The sequence below is a fragment of the Filicampus tigris genome, chromosome 1 (genome assembly GCF_054856515.1).
Source record: "Filicampus tigris isolate MCC_2025a chromosome 1, RoL_Ftig_1.0, whole genome shotgun sequence".
In the NCBI taxonomy this organism is placed as follows: Eukaryota; Metazoa; Chordata; class Actinopteri; order Syngnathiformes; family Syngnathidae; genus Filicampus; species Filicampus tigris.
The window spans coordinates 10,910,486-10,927,645 of NC_141217.1; the positions used below are offsets into that span (position 1 = coordinate 10,910,486).

Sequence of the window (17,160 nt, forward strand, 5' to 3'; positions counted from 1 at the left end):
TTATGTACGGCAATGACATGACGTCATAGTTAGTAGATGTCTCCATTAAATGAGGCGATCGAGGAGCGTTGCCTCCTATCCCCAAAATATTTCTACCTCCTTCCGCCTTGCTACTCTATACTAGTTATATGAGATAAAAAGATGCGCCCCTACACGCGAGTCCATATTTACTTCCCTAAATTTCCACGCTTTGTGTGCATGCATGTCACATCATTTCCATGATGTGACATGCATGCACACATTAGAATGTGTTTTTGTATGTGAATGACTACATAAACCAAATTGGGCCTCCCGCCCTGCAGTGTGAACATAGGCCAAGTTGTGGTGCAGGTGGTGTAATGCGATTATGGTGGATTTGATCCAAGGGCAGGCAGAAAGATTCTGAGCTCCGTAGATGTTTGTGGTGCACGGCATCAAATATGACAACAGCATGCATCGAACAGTCTGAATCATTGTCGAATTAAATTCATTGAACATTATTATTATTATCATTATTATTATCACTATTGTTATTATTATTATTATTATTAATATTATTATTATTATCATCTTTAATGTAGTCTTATCGCATCCCCCTGGCTGCAGCACCGCTATGGGTGTGGGGGGGGGGGGGGCGGCGTGTTGTCACCCATGGACGCACAATCGGAGGTAGAAGTGCATAGGCAAGTGGAGATCTTTTTACAGTTCCTTATAGACAGACTTTGCACACGTCCATCTTCTGCATGGACTCCACTGAATTTGTTTATGCTTCCGCCATGTTGCTCTTGAGCCTTTGCTATGTTGAATTTACAGGTAATGAGAGCAGCCCCTTCCATTGGCCGGGAAGTAAGCAAGTCAGTAGTGTTCACCCCCACAACGGCGCTAATTGTGCACGTCTATGATAATAACAAATGGAAAAAAAAACCTCCACAATGCTTACAGTTCTGTGTTAGACTTGCGCCGGGCACGTAAATAGGCAAGTCAGCGTAATGGTTATACTGTAGCGCATTTCATACACAAGACAACTCAATGTGCTTTGCACAAGCAAAGACACAACACCTAAAAGCATTTACAAGCAGAACAATTCACGGGCTTCAGAAGCAAATCAGAGAAAACAAAAGTAGTTTACCAAAATTACTAAAAGAATGTACATTGACAACATTTAAACACACTATTAGAAAACTTAAAAGAACAGAAAAAAACCTGTCAAAAAGTAAATACAAAAGTTTCTAAAATTATCAAAAGAAAAAAATGATTTAAAAAATGATTAAAAGACCTTAAGCAAAGGTAATCGGTTGGTCGTTTGGCTGACTCAAACCGACTGGGACCACGTGGGTCGATTAAATATGCAGACGGGAAATAGGCGATGCCCAGCTCTGGAAGGCAGGGGAAGGGTCCTCTTGATTGGAGCCACCTGGCTCACCCAATAGGTGTGCTCCTCATTAACCATGCTCACTACTCTCTGCCCGAAGGCAACACTCTTTTGTTTGTGTGTTTGTTTCTGGTTTTGTTGGCTTGTCGTAAGGCTGCTCGATGATGAAAAAAATATTAATCACGATCATTTTGCTAAAAATTGAAATCACCATTATTCAAACGATCAGTTATTTTATGGTACAAAACAAGAAAACGTTTGAACGTAAAAAATATAAAGACAAATACATTTCTTTGAAACACTATATTTATGTAAGTTCCTTTTGGACTAAACAAAATTTTATAAAACTAGTCATACAATTTAAAAGGTGCAAATATATCAATTTAATTATGATTTCCTTGTGTAAAGAAACATAGTGCATTGAATATAATTGCATATTGATAATCGTTTTTTATGCCAATTTTGTACTTGTGGAGCGTAATAATCATCATTGTACTTACGTTGTCGCTGTCGCATTCACACAGTATCGCACATGCTCTTACATTCATCCATGCATTTCTGTACACAATTCAGATATTTGCATGCTCACATCCATACTTCTTATTGTTTAAACTTACTTACTGTTTATAATAAATCATTCGATTGGCCTATGTCGTTATCTGCGTCTCCACATTTTTGCCACAAGCTTGGAACCGACCTGCGACAGCTCGTATGATGATTAAAAATGTTAAAATCCTACTCAAATATTGCCGTTTTGAAAAAGTATTCATGATGGTTGACAAATTGTTCCAAATGTGAGTCATGCCAAACGGAATTTTTCCCCAAATTGACCAGTGCCGTGGAACAGATTATGGTGGAACTTGGAGTAGAGCTACGACTGTATTTACTGTTAAATGCTTCAAGATTTAAAAAGGTTATTGTAATATTAATACCGTAATTTTATTTGGAAGCACCTTTCGAGACCTTCGAGGACACTGTGCATCAATAAAATGACAGTAAAAACAGAACTATACAGGAGAAATAAATCACAAATAAAATCCAGTGCAGTTAGAGTGAGTAGGTGATCTTGAATAGGATTGTTTAGAGTTAAGATTTGAGAGACTGATTTGCGGAGGTCCGGTGGCAAAGAGTTCGAGAGCTGGGGAGCAGAGCGGCTTAAAGCCTTGCTCCCCCGTGGTTCTCAGACGGGCAGGCAGAACGGTCAGGTGGATGGAGGCGGAGGATCTGAGTGCGGGCTGGAGTGGCAATGTGGAGGTGGTCAGACAGGTATGGAGGGGCAAGGTTGTGAATGACTTTGACCAAGTGAAAGAGCATCTTAAACTCAATTCAGAGTCAAATGTTGCGCAGGTGGAAGTAAGCTGACCGGGTAATGTTGATATGCAAATGGGACGATAGTGTGTTGTTGAGGATTAGCTTTCTGCTATCAAACTTGATAGGTTATAGCGTAAATTAGGAAGGAAACCGCTACCAATGAAACATACGTAGTGACGTAGGACGATACATTCTTCCAATTTGAATGGTCTCTTTGCTCTCGCTCGCTCTCTCTCCCTGCAACGTACGAAGCGTTTTTTCTTTCCTTCAAATGAAAAGGACAGTAAACATGTACAAAGCAATGCACTGCAGTTCTAATGAACATTTAGGATCAGATTATGAAAAAGCATTTCTTCCGTCTCTCCTTGCAGGCGTCAACCCCTTACAGCTTGGAGTCGGAGTCTCTGCGGATGGACTGCATCATGTCAGGTGGAGCGTCTCCCACTCTGGCCATCAATGCGGTGACAAACAAGGTAGGACGGATAATTGTATGCCTACTTCTTTGACCTTTTGAACAACAATACGGCAAACAAGGATGTGAAAAGAAGCTTCTTGGGAATACCCGGTGTCAGACACCACAAATGTGAAGGAACCAAGGAACTTAGTGAGCGGAGAAGAAGCACATGGGTTGCAAGGATGAATCAAAAACATTTCCAACCGAGAAAGTGTGTTCTGACCATTTGTTGAAGGCAAATATTATTGTAAGATTGTTAAAATGCATTTTACTGTAGTGTGATCCTGATATATTATGTTTCTTTATAACTTGCGAGTCTGTTAAATGGCTTAATATCGCTCACCATTCCATAAGATAAATATTATAATATTCCATTGTATTTTAATGTTAATGAATTATTTTAATAGTAATTATAATGATTACAATAATTAATTATATCATATTTTATATTTTTAAATACTTAGAGATGATATTATGAACTGTACATCTGGTTTACAACACAGCATTTTTTTTTTGGTTAACCCTAATATGTTACACGTTTTCATGAGCACACAGAATAATTTGCAAAGTACATTGATAGTGTGCACTATAGCCAATGCGTCTTTACTTTTAGTGTGTAGGGAGTGTTATCATGATTAACAATAAATTATCCATTTCGAAAGAATATATTGTGCATTCACTCGATTTAAAAAAGCATAACCAAAAATAACTTACTTACAGTATACGCAAGTCAAGTAATAAATGGCATGTTTTGATTAAGGCATGCACATTGCACAAAGCCGCATTTCAACTGAGTTTGTATTAGTTTTGACATATTCATGTCAGGCCTACCATTGCAATGATGAGAATTTGATCGTTGATGGGGAGGTGTTGGACATCCTTCACCCACCCATACACAGAGCTGTGCGACTCAAGTCTTTTTTGAGCTTTCATGTCTTGTAATGTGTATGCACTTACAGTAGAGGGTTCACTAAATAATTCACAATATCGGGATACGTGATATTCGGCAAGTTTTCATCGTCAGTTGGGAAGTCCTCCTTCACTTCATACGGATCGATTCCATTAATCAAACAAAGTTTCAGGTTCACTTATCTGCAATATCATACAGTTTTTTTTTTTTTTGGGCGTGTTAAAAAAAAAACAGCTTTTAACGTGATTACGGTGTGTGGGAGGCTTATTTTAAGGCTTAAACTGTGAAACCAATGTTTGTGTCTTTTATTCCATTATGTATTTTCTGCATGTTTTACACTTTCAAAATTTTTTTCTGTGTACTCAAGTATTGGTCACAATGTGTTTAAAAAGTGTTTTTGAAATGTGTAAAAACAAGTGAACCATTTTATAAAACAGTCTGTTTAATTTCATTTTTTTAGCACACTGTGTCAGAGAAAATGACCTGGGTGAGGCCGTGTGCGTGTGTGTGCGCGTGCGTGTGCATGTGTGCGTGCCCGTGTGTGTGTGTGTGTTTGCACTTTTGTACCTATCTAAGAGTAGACATGGGTGTCATCACACTTCGACCAAGAGAGAATCGCATAGCCAACAGGTACCATTTTTTAGGTCCCCCCTTGGTAATGCTTTTAATCATGCTAAAATCATGTGACACACTCTGGTGAAGTTTATTTTTTTTAATTATTATTGTAGCCAAGTGGGGACCTGAAGCTGTGTGAGTGTGTAAATCCATGCGAGGTTCTCCCCCTGTAAACTGTGGCCAGGATTACCATGACCCATAAACACACTTCATTTTGCACACTCCCTGGAGGTAAAGTGACTAGATCCAAACTCAGCAGATGACGCTCGCGACGAACACCAAAAATGCATATGACACAGCGTGTCAACTGTTCAGTAACATATAATATAATAAACTGTAACGAAATAACAATTATAGATCTACAAATAAAAACACAGAACACAGAATTGCAGTTGAAATTGTCTGCAGTTACAAAAATACAACACAAACTGCTAGTAAAAAGGTAAATCTCTGAAACATCAATATCAATAGGACAGGGGCGGAGCCAGAACGTGGCTGATGGGTGGGCCTGGAAAAATCAGGGTGGGCCTGAATATTTCTCTCACTGAGCACAATCCTCCTGTCCCGACACATCGTATATTCAAATAAAATGACAAACTGAATAATATGAGGCGGCACGGTGGTCGACTGGTTAGCACGTCCGCCTCACAGTTCAGAGGTCGCGGGTTCGATCCCGGCTCCGGCCTCCCTGTGTGGAGTTTGCATGTTCTCCCCGTGCCTGCGTGGGTTTTCTCCGGGTACTCCGGTTTCCTCCCACAGTCCAAAAACATGCATGGTAAGTTGATTGGATACTCTAAAATTGCCCCTAGGTGTGATTGTGAGTGCGGATGTTTGTCTCTGTGTGCCCTGCGATTGGCTGGCAACCAGTTCAGGGTGTCCCCCGCCTACTGCCCAAAGACAGCTGGGATAGGCTCCAGCATGCCCCGCGACCCTTGTGAGGAGAAGCGGTACAGATAATGGATGGATGGATGAATAATATGAAGTTCAGATCCTCCTTAGACAACCACAATTATGCCATTCTTAATATTCAATACAATAAAAAAAAACACAACGTAACACAAATTCAAAAATAATTTCATAATAATTTACAAAAAATGTAAAATTATATATTTTTTTCATGAATCTCACTGGGCGGGCGGTCTGTCAATCATAGCTCTGCCCTTGCACATGAGCTCACAATAAAGGCTGAAATTAGTCAGTCTCATCATATCTTGAGGTAGATGCACTTTAACAATAGTCACACACACAATAAAACCTTGTCAAATCTCAAGTCAACATGTAGAGCATGAAGTGCAGTAACAATTTACTACAGTAACAAAGTCAATCCAAACAAAGACAGGCTACTACAAGTACTGCAATTCAATTTATTTTCAAATTAAACAGCCACAGCATAAAACGAAAATAAAACAAGAAGTATATCAAAAATATTCAAGAGATAACATTTCTGTAACTACAATCAATTCAGTTGTGAACAAACGTGTCCACCATAGCAGCACTATGCACTTCCAGAACCAAGAAAAGCACCGTTGAAACCCCCCCTCCCACACAGAGCCCGAGACCCGCCCCCATAATAGCATCCACTGTGTGTTGTCTGCTCTCAGCACACAGGCGTCTAATAAAAAACAAGATTTTAGACGCACGTTTGAAAATTGGTGCCTGCCGATCAGACATGCGGGACAGCGAGTCAATTTGCGGGACGCATCAAAAATCATTCAAATGAGGGACAGTCCCGCGCAAATCGGGATATGTGGTCACCCTACCTGGACGTGTGTGTGCATGTGTGTGTCAGGGTCACAGGACACTCAACAATACACACACACACACACACACGCACTCAGCCCCACACACATGCAGTGACGGTGTGTAGTACATGACACCGGACCTCGATCAAAGAGAGAATTTTCAGCTTCCAAAACACATTGTGTGTTTGGACCTATTGTGGGGGTCTTGACATTTTCCATCTTCGTCCACACATGTCTTGACTCGCACTTTCCAGCCTTTTTCACTTAGGAAACACATCATTTCTCAACTATTAGGGATAAAACCTGAGTGTTTTCAAGTGTTTGGAGAGTGTGTTATAATACAAAAGTATTTCCTTAATGAAAATGGAATAGCTTGAAAGTCTTGGTTGTAAACAAGTTTAATGTTTGAGACGAGACATCTTTTGTCATTGATTCTAATTGAGTGTTGTTGCTCTACCTAGTGGCAAAATCGTTCAGTTACAGTTTGAATGAATGATTGAATGGTTTCTTTCAGTCGCATACATGCTACAGAAAAAGAAAATACTATAATTTTGAATAAACCAATTCATAACAGAAAAATGAATAGGCTGAAGCACAAAGCTTATTATTGCCTCATCAACCCTTCAACGCTACTAATTTTGCCCACCTTGAGCTCTTAAGCGGGCTACTGTTTAATAAGCAAAGTATAAATTAAAAAAATTGAGTCATATTTTCGTAGGAAAAGAACATTGAACTGTTGTGTAAGAAAAAAAAAAGACGGCAAATATATTCCGCGAACTGTCCCTTTTCACGGATGTTTACGACCAAACCCCAATTTGAACAGCGAAACCTGCGACTAATGGGACGCCCCCGCCCGCTAAAAAATTGTGGTGCCTATATTTAAGGTTCAGCTCAGGGAGGAAGTGGGAAAGATGTTTTAAATCACAAGACACAAACAAGACTTCTGATGAAAACTGCAAGTGTATTTACCCCAAAAACAGAAAAAGAAATATTTACAATGTTTGTATGACATCGACCACCCAAACATTTACTGCCGCATGGCTTGCGCCGTGATTTAAAGGAAATCACCCCAGAAGTGATATCGTCGCGGAAATGACATCGTCAGACACGAAGTCACGTGACAGCATTATATTAATATTAGAATATCAAGGCAATTTTATAACACGCCACAGTAACGTATCATGTTTTGTATGTAGTAAATACAAATCTAATCCAGGTTACAAGTAATTTTATGAAATCCGCCTGGACTTTCGGACTCTGTTGTTAACGCTCACTCGGGTGGCCAGGACAACATTATCCACAATGCTTCTGTTTACATCCCGGATGACCCGGATTACCACTCCTGTGCATGTGCGTTGCAGAAAGGCCTGACATAAGCGAGCGACTATCGTTAACATGGCGCTGTGAATCGATTCTTTTATTTATTTATTTTTACATCGATGCATATTTTAAGAAGTTTCTATCGATTTTTGATAAATCGTTACATCCCTAATCTTAGTAAATGGATGGAGGGAAGACACTTAGTACCGTACACATCAAGATGCCCAAAACGTTACAGAATGAACTCTCTCCAGTTTAGTTGATACATGGCCAAGTCGGCGAAGAAACCAGACAAGAATAAGTACAAGGTGAGAGCCACACAAGGATGTAAGCATTAAGAGATTATTGCCTCCCTCGCACACTTCAGAGTTTCACGCAGACGCCAATTCACAATGATCTCCCAGGAGAGCTCGCCGTAGACGCTGACGCACTTTGCCGTGACAGAGCTCGAGCGATTGGAAGGATGGTGCACACGTCACTGCTCCACTCCCACATCTTGACGGACAGGTGGCCACGAATGCGTCACACATTCATCAATTAGCATTTGCGTTTAAGCACGTCAAAAGACAATCTCTTTTGTAGCAAATAAATATCGGTCAATGCCTCATTCACAGTAGCCCCCCCCCCCGAGCACTGTCTCGGGTGTGACCCGACTCCCCGCAAGTCAGCTGTCTAGGCTCCAAGCCCCTCCCGTAACCTTGAAAAGCAGAAGCGAAATAGACAGTGAATGGACGGATTGTCTTTATATGCAAACCTCAAAATGCCCTCGTAAATCATTTGACGGTCCATTTTTACTGCGACAAGCCCATACTTCAAAATACTCGACTGACTTTGATGTACTTGTTGTCTCCCTACGAGGCGTTGTCTCTCATTTGTCTGAACAATTAAATGTAGCCCGAAGGAAGGCACCGCTGACACTCTGTTTCACAGCTCTGACAACGCAACCAAACAAGATTTGGGATGCAACACAATCCTGAGACATTGCCTTTAAAAGCTTTCCGATCGGTCGCCGCCCGATAAAACAGAGGTGGGAACTGTAGAGTTAACCGTGCTTAGACATATTCTCTGTATCAAGGCAAGGCAGCTTTATTTACACCGTATAATGCCTTTAATAAAAGTACGTTAAAAATAAAAATCAAACAACTTAAAGACATTTAAAAACAGTACAGAAGTAAAACATAACATTCAGCTTACTAAAATTACTGAAAGAACATACATGGCAAGAAAATGTTTTGGTTTTTTGAATTAAAAAATGTTTTAAAGGAGCTAAACCAGTAGCATGAGAAAAAAAGCACAGTTTTTAACCAGGACCTAAAAACATTAACACGTTGGTCTGACTTCACTTCTGTTGGCAGATTATTCCATTTGTCTGCAGCAGAACAGATAAATGCTGCTTCAGCATGTTTGCTTTCAGCTCTGGGCTCCGCTAATTGGCCCGAGTCGGCAGACCTCAGAGCCCTACAGGGTTTAAATTCCAGTAGCATTTCTTCAGTGTAATCAAGACTTCAATAAGCCATGCAGTAGCACGCGGCGCGTTAAAAAAAATTCCAACCTGAGCTGTATTTACATTTTGTAGTTTTGTATTCTCCTCATATAAATAAATTGAAAAGTGTGGCCCGCCTACTGCCGAAGACTGCTGGGATAGGCTCCACCACACCTGCGACACTTGTGAGGATAAGCGGTTCGGATAATGCATGCATGGATGTATGACAAGTGCGGTTCGTGGTTGACGACGACAACAACAAAAAAGACAACAACAAAAAAGAATTGTGTGACGGAACAGCTCCATACACACACACACACACGCGCACACACCCCCACACACACACACACACGACATTTCTACACTCCTTCCTTCATTTTCCACCCCAGTTTAATCAACAAAGAGGCCACCTCACCATTCCCACTTCTCATACAGTTTCAGTCACGCGACCGAGGGTGCACACTCAGTTGTTCTACTATAGTTGGACATTGACACACATACTGTGCACTCCTCCTCACCACTGAGGAGCAGGTGACAAGCCACACACGGACTGCTCCATTCAGGAGGTCCAAACATGGGCATGGTTTATAAGCCCTTTCAATGAGGCTTTTTGGTGCGTTTCGAAGGTCAGGTGACTCAAAATGTTTGTTTTTATTAAATGATATATATTCTATTATTTATAAGTGGACAATGTGGGACCATATTTCTACCCATTTTATTGGACAATATTTATACCTAAAATGACCTGTGTGCAAAAATGAAAGTAACAAATTCGGGCTGATTTGATTCATGTCTCTATTCAGTGATATGTTGTATTTTGATACGTAGGTTGGTTTTAATGTTTTTTGTAACATACCTACATCATGTAACTTATGATCTCAGGTTTTGGCCAGGAGCGATACTGATTTGGTCGCCGTGTGCATATCTGATGTTGCTCATTGCGTTCCAAGGAATGCTCAGACACATAGAAAATAGGAGGGAACATTGCAGGGAGCCTTCTCCCAACCTGGAGGTTGTGGAATTGTTTCTCAAGCCTTGAGTGACTTTATTTTTTTTAATAAACTAATACTATGCAAGTAACATTTTCACAAATACTGTCCTTGTAAAAACTATCACTCACACAATTTCTTTCCAGTGTTGTCAGGATTTGCCACGGCAAGTGACTTGCATGATATGTTTGACACCGTTTTTATGCCACAGGGTATTGATTGTCTGAGTAAAAGCCTACATTTTAAAATAATATTGTGTATGTGTGCATGTGCATGCAGGTAGCACTGTACAGCCCGGAAGCAGACGACTGTGAGAGTCCCAGCAGCCTGAGCAACAGTCTCTCTGAGCAGAGCATGGCATCCATCAACCTGAACAGCATGAACTCTACTGTGAGCAGTGGCAGCAGCTTGCACAGCTACACACCGGTAAGACATTATTCTTTGTTTAAAGGGGAAGTCTACACAAACATATTTTTTTCAAAAATATGTTCCATGCAGTTGAAACACGGCATTCAGATTAATATTGCCTTTGCGGAATGAGAGTTAATCTACCCGTTTTTTAGCCATCTCAGGGGTAGCCCATTTTGTCACTTGCATTCACTGAAAATGACATCACAGTTGCTCGGGTCACGACCAATCACAGATCGCCTGTTTTCTGAAGCTGAGACGTAATTGGTCATTATCTGAGCCCTGAGCATCTGTGATGTCATTTTCCGTTGACAAAAGTGACAAAAGAGAGAGTTTTGGAGAAATCAGTACAAAACTGCCGTGTTCAGGAACGCCTACAAAAAATGAGCAATTTGACCACACCCCCTCCCCTCCCTCAATGTGTGTGACGGCACGATAAGGACCGATTCCATTTTGTCATTCAAAGTCACTGTAAATAACGTCGCTAATATTGTCGAAATAGCGGGGAACAATCAGCCCCAATACATGTGGACATTTCTACGTAGGCCCACTTCAACCTCTGAAAACATGACAAAACGATTAGCCTTTCCATGTCTGACCAAAAAGAGCAAGAAACGAGCAGCCCACATGCAGCTGAGGTGCACTTCATGTCACGTACGTCGTTTCATGTCATAAGTCACCAAGATACTCAAACACATTGCATTCCGAGAAGCTTTTTCGTTAGCTGAAGCGCTCATAGGTTTTGAAGTGTTAGCTATATACACTTTCCCGGCATTGTCCACTCTAACCGGTAATTTAAAAAAAAGAGAAGGTAATTTAAAAGACAAAGAGAAAAAACGGTCAGCACAATATTTTTGATTTTGTGGAGGTGATAGATAGTGTTTTTTCCTCATAGGAGCTCACATATGATGTTAATAAAATCGAAATATTGTGCCGCCCGCTTTTATATTTTCACAGTTTGAAATGGACAAGAGTAGGAATGTGCAAATGAATTTTAGTGGCAATTAATCACTTTCGGACACGAGGTGACAAACCAAAACAACACGGATAACAATGCTTGCCTCCCTGCGATGACGTAGACAGCCAGAGATGGAGAAAGAAAGAAAGCCACGCCCTAAAAGTGGGCGGACCAATTTGCGGCTTTAGTCACCACAAAAAAAGCCATAAATCACTACAGATTCTTTTAGGGGGGTGGATTTTAGTGCTGACATATTTTTTTTCATACAGAACTACTACATACGTAATTGTTGATGTTCAGCCCAATCAAGTGTCTCCATTTAATCAGGATGCCTGATAAAAAAATATGTTTGGGTTGACTTCCCTTTAACGATTCTTTTACACGTCTTCCTGCAAAATAGCTTTTCTGTGTATTTGCTGTTGATTCAGTTCAAGCATACAAATGTGGATGCTTGGTTAGTCAGTGCAGCCACCACTTCCCTATCCCATAATGCTGTGCTAGCAGGATGTTGGAGTAGATTTGTGCTGTGTGTCAGGTTCTCGGTGACCTAAAACATTTAGTAAAACATAACACAGGGAAGGAAGACAAGGGAGTTTAACTTTTTTCTCGCGAGGAGAGCAAACAGAGATGTGTTCAGTGACAAATCTCCGACCGCTCTGAACACACTCTGCCATAAGCCCAATTAGCAATTTACAAAACAACTACTTACTCAATGCGTGTTCGTTTTATCTTTCAAGAAGGTATCCAATGTAAATAAAGACTCACACAAGTCGATTGAATTTGCTCGTCAGTTTTCTTTTCCATCTCTGAAGTTCAGGAATCATACAATGATCTGATCCGTGCAGCTTTTCCATTCTCGCAAATGCTCTCACCCGAAACGGGCGAGGGCAGGAAAGGGGTGCGGTCTAACATGCAGCCCTCACATTTATACTGTCTTCAAAATGTAAACATAATGTGGGCTGGTCTCCTCCCTGGCTGGCCCTGCGTATAGGACTGATCTTCACCAGCTGGCTTAGATCAGGGCACGCTGACTGAGACTTTGAATTGTTTATGTGATGTATGATTAACATATAGCGATATATAATCCCATTTTGGTTTTTGGTTAACCTGTTGGCTACTATAAAGCCATTCTTATAGATTCAGATCCTTCATCGCCTCTCTTTTTATTAACAAAAGGATAGTTTCTGGTTACATTGACATTTGCTCTAACAGATGGGGAAAAATAAATCACAGATTGGAATGCTTGTTTTGAAAATAACAAACACAAACTGTTACAACAAACCACTTCAATAAAGTAATTTAGAACACTGCATTAAAGTCATTCACAGACAGGAAAGCTTTCTTGAGATCCAGGCACAATTTTCTATTTGAAGCTGCGGCTTGAGGTAGGCTCTGCTTTCTTCACAGACTTCTTCAACTTATATGACACAAGCAAATTTAAATGTTGAAAAAATGTTTTGCAACACCATAAAAGTAAATATGGGATAACCTATGTACAATTATTCTATCAGTGTCTGCTCCTTCAAAGCAAATAAAATACTTCAAGTCTAAGACTTTTATCCCCGAGTAAGTGCAGCTCTGAAGAAGAATATCTGTTGCATTTGCCTTGTAACGGCCGCCCCCATTTTTACCATCCTATCCCCGCTCAAATTCCACACGCATGAGCAAAGGTCAACGCAATCTCATCTATCTCATTAACCTCTCATTTCGCAAGGCCATCTTTTGTTTTCCACTAGCCCTGCACCCTGTTGCCTTCCAAGGCCGTCATTTCACACCTCATCTGTGGTCTGGCCAGACGAGCTCGGGGGTTAGTTGGGTCTCATTACTTGTCGTAGGTGATCCCCACCTGGCTGACTGTGATTACTGATGGCAGGGAGCTTGCAGACAACAATGTACTTGAAGCAAAGTCCACTATTATTGGCTGGGAGGATGCGTCAGGCTAAGTGGGTTTCAAATTGAAAAGGGATAAAAGCAAAGTGCTTTTGTAGAAGGCTGGATGTTGAGGGAAATGACAGCTAGAATGAGGGGACTCAGTCAGCAGGAAGACAGTCTGCATTCATATGGAGAAGAAATGCCTTTTTTTAATAACCAGTGAAATTCAGCTCTTCCCAGGGCATAGCGGCCATGCCCTGGCACAAATAGCGAACATAATTGGCTTCCTCAAAAAGGGGGTTGTAATTGCCTATAGATGCCACAAGATGGCGCAAAGCACTTAAAACACAGGTTGATTTTTCATTTAGGTTGGATTATTTACTGTGGGCCGTGCTATAGTTATGCTTTAAACCAGTGTTTTTCAAACTGTGTGCCAGTGTGCCGCGAGACATTGTCGGGTGTGCCGTTGGAAATGATCTAATTTGTGTGCCTGTGCGGTCTAGCGCCCAGCAGCGTAATCATGTCTTTACTACACTGTAGTACCTTTCCATACCAGCAGGCGGCAGCAGCAGCAGGTTGGCTAATTGTCTTTGTTTAGAGACAAGCGAATTAGTGACGCATGTTTATCCAAACAGGCCCATGTTTCACACTGAGTAAGTATCAATATGAAACATTATAAAATATTATTTTTTCTTTGTGTTTATTTAACTCCTATTCAAGATGTTAGAATATAACGTCATTCTTCAATGTTAAAAAATGCTTATATAAACAATATAACACGTATACTGTTAAAATAAGCTTTTTTTTTCACAATTTCAGCCGCTGGTGTGCCGCGGGATTTTTTCCATGAAATAAATGTGGCTTGACTCCAAAAAGTTGGAGAAACACTGCTTTAAACTATTAATATAAGCAATTCTAAACCTTTTTGGGGGGCTCAATTGCTCACATTTTTATTTTTTGCTATTTGTGACAGGGTTAGAGCCAATACAGTCCCTCATTAGTGGTGGTTTACTCTGTAATTCTATAAAAATCTATCCATCTGTTAACTACGTCATTTGTTCCTCTCCCACAGGTTAGTAGTCACTCTGAGCCTTCGTCCCAGTCCTTGAGTCTTGAGCAGCCCACCCAGCCCACGCGACCTCCCCCTCCTCCTCCGCAACCCCAGTATGCTCTGCCCGTGCCAGAGTCACGGGATAAGCACGTCTGCTTCTCGGACTTCGAGGACCTGAGCGCGTCCTTCCGAAGCCTGTACAAGTGTGTCTTTGAGCAGTCGTTCTCGCAGCAAGGTGGGTGTCAGCGCTCATCTTGTTGGCAGACTACACTTTATCTGCTCGTGTTTGCCTGTCGGACGTCTGCACTTACGCTGGTTCACAGGGGCGAAAAAACACTGCATGTCAGGCTTCCTGCACATAATTAACTGTCAAGCTTAAGCTCTTGAAATTGATGCGCAACTTTAATATTGCTTTCACAGCACGGGAAGCGTTGCTGCATTAACCTCCCAGCACACACTAGCCCTGCCTCTATTGTATTTTAATAAACAAACAATCTGCTGTTCCGCATATCTGCATTTTACGGCCCGCTCAGTCAAACGAGCAAAGGCAATTAAGAGCGAAGAATTCATCGGAAGGAGAAAAAGACAAACACATCTGCAGCTTTGATAGAAGCTAATTAGATTGCTTCTAAAGTTTGTGAAGCATCTCACTAATTGCTTCCTGAAGCTTTCAGGTCAGCCGGCCTCCTCCCACTTGGGCCTTCCCTGCATCCCACCACCCTCTGATCAACCTCCTCTCTCGCTCTCTACATTTCCTCCAGAGGCATGAGTCCTCTTGTTCCGAGGAGAGTGATGCGCCTTGCTGGTTTGACAACGAGATTTCCTTCCATTTGTGATCTGAGCTGCACATGCAGAAAAGATACAGGGAGGATGATGATCGTGACGGAGCACCTCAAATGATATATGTCATGGGTCTTCAATCCTGTCCTGCCTGTTTTCCATCCCTCCCTGCTGCAACACACCTGATTCAAATGATTTGATAATCAGCATGATCATTCACTAACCAGATGCTGTTTAGTAAATCCTTATTATTTGAAGCATGGACAGATGGAAAACAGGCAGGACAACGGCTCTCAAGGAACAGGATTGAAGACCCCTCATTTATATATATATATTTATATATATATATATATATATAAAAAAACAATTGATTCAGAGGCTCACCAGGTCTGAACTTACATTCTATTTGAGAATTTGAGCCTTGATAAAGTGCTTGACATTCCTCTGGCGTTACGGTCAGCACCAAACAGTTTTTAGGTTTTGAATGCGTAAAAGTACTACAGAAATAGCATCAAGACTTTTTGACTTTGTCAGTTACTTTGTTAAGCGGTTGGGGTAATTGCAGAGTACCCCTCCCCACTTTACAGCGAAAATGAGGAGTATGCTGTCAAAAGAAGGGGCCTTAGAAAAAATATTAAAACCATTCTTTTGATGGATAATAGGTAAGAAACAAATTGGATGATAAATAATTGATTTTAGGGTATTTTATGGCAGATTTAGGTCAAAACCCACCCTTTAACATAAGAGTAACAGAAAGCTAACAAAAGAGGAAGGTTAAACATTTAATGTAGTTTTAGGTTACACAGCTAAATACACTTTTAAAAAGATAATAATGACAATACAATAATAATAATAATAACAAAATGACAGTTGGCGACTCACACCGGCACATTGAGTGATTTGATCTCGTGATGCGCTGCGACACCCTTTTGCAATAGTCCCCAACGTTTTTTCTGCCACGGACCGGTTCATACAAGTCTACACTTGTGGCCCTGGAACTATTCACCACCCAGGGCGGGGTTCTGGGCATTGGTGTGTGTGTGTGTGTTGCCGCGGGGACTTTTTAGCCTTAGCAAAGCGGTTAGCCACCAACTACGACGCTCTCAAGGCACTTACATTTGTTGACAAATCAATTTTGAAGTCTGCTTTGACTGCACATATTGTGCAGAGCAGGCTTCCTTCTTGCGTGGGAATTACTTGTGGCTGTAAATCCATATTTCAAGTAGGTCTTCTGGTATTGTGTGTGAAATAAATGTACCCTTCTTTTTCTTCTCGGGCATAACTCATTTGCTAGCTTGTGCGTTTAATACTGTATTAGCATAACACGACAGAGACAACCTGACATGCGTTAAGAGTCAGTCATAGATGGATGTAACGGAGAGAATCCGCTCACTTTTCAAAATAAAATATTTTTCAGCCTTAAATAATAAATAAATCGGAAGTACTGTAATTTTTTTTTCTTTCATCTGTGCTACCTGCCGCTGCCCGGTCCAAAGTGGCCCGTGGACCAGTACCGGTGTACGCCCCGTTGGTTAAGGACCACCGCTCTAGGGTTTTGAGGCTCCACATACAATTTATTGTACTCTAGCACTTTTCTTTACATCATTGAACCATAGCACAATGGTCGAGGAAGAAGCGGGCTGCTACAAAGAGAGGAAATGGTTGAGAATAAAGAAGAGAGTGTGAATATTTTGAGAGGCTGCCTCATCGCTATTCACTGACTCTACCCAGAGTGATACGTGCATCGCTAGCGTGCATTTTGGAGACAGAGACTTCAACCATCAATATTTCATCCACAGACACATACAAAATTACCGCCAGGTACTTTTTAAAAATACAATATACTGTATGTATACTGTACTGTATTTACTGTGTATGGTTTGGCAGTAGCGTGGCAGCCGTCTGGGTCTTGCTAG

The 17,160-nt window shown here is 41.1% G+C and overlaps 1 protein-coding gene across 2 annotated transcripts in view; it reads left to right on the forward strand.

The window, feature by feature from the left end:
* LOC147152740 (forkhead box protein J3-like) overlaps positions 1-17,160 on the forward strand; it is an 89,873-nt gene that overhangs the window by 60,473 nt on the left and 12,240 nt on the right. For both annotated transcript variants that reach the window (XM_086052018.1, XM_086052027.1), the window contains exons 5-7: positions 3,034-3,135; positions 10,455-10,601; positions 14,486-14,699. In XM_086052018.1, the coding sequence (XP_085908144.1) occupies positions 3,034-3,135; positions 10,455-10,601; positions 14,486-14,699 (463 nt within the window). The remainder of the gene's footprint in view (positions 1-3,033; positions 3,136-10,454; positions 10,602-14,485; positions 14,700-17,160) is intronic.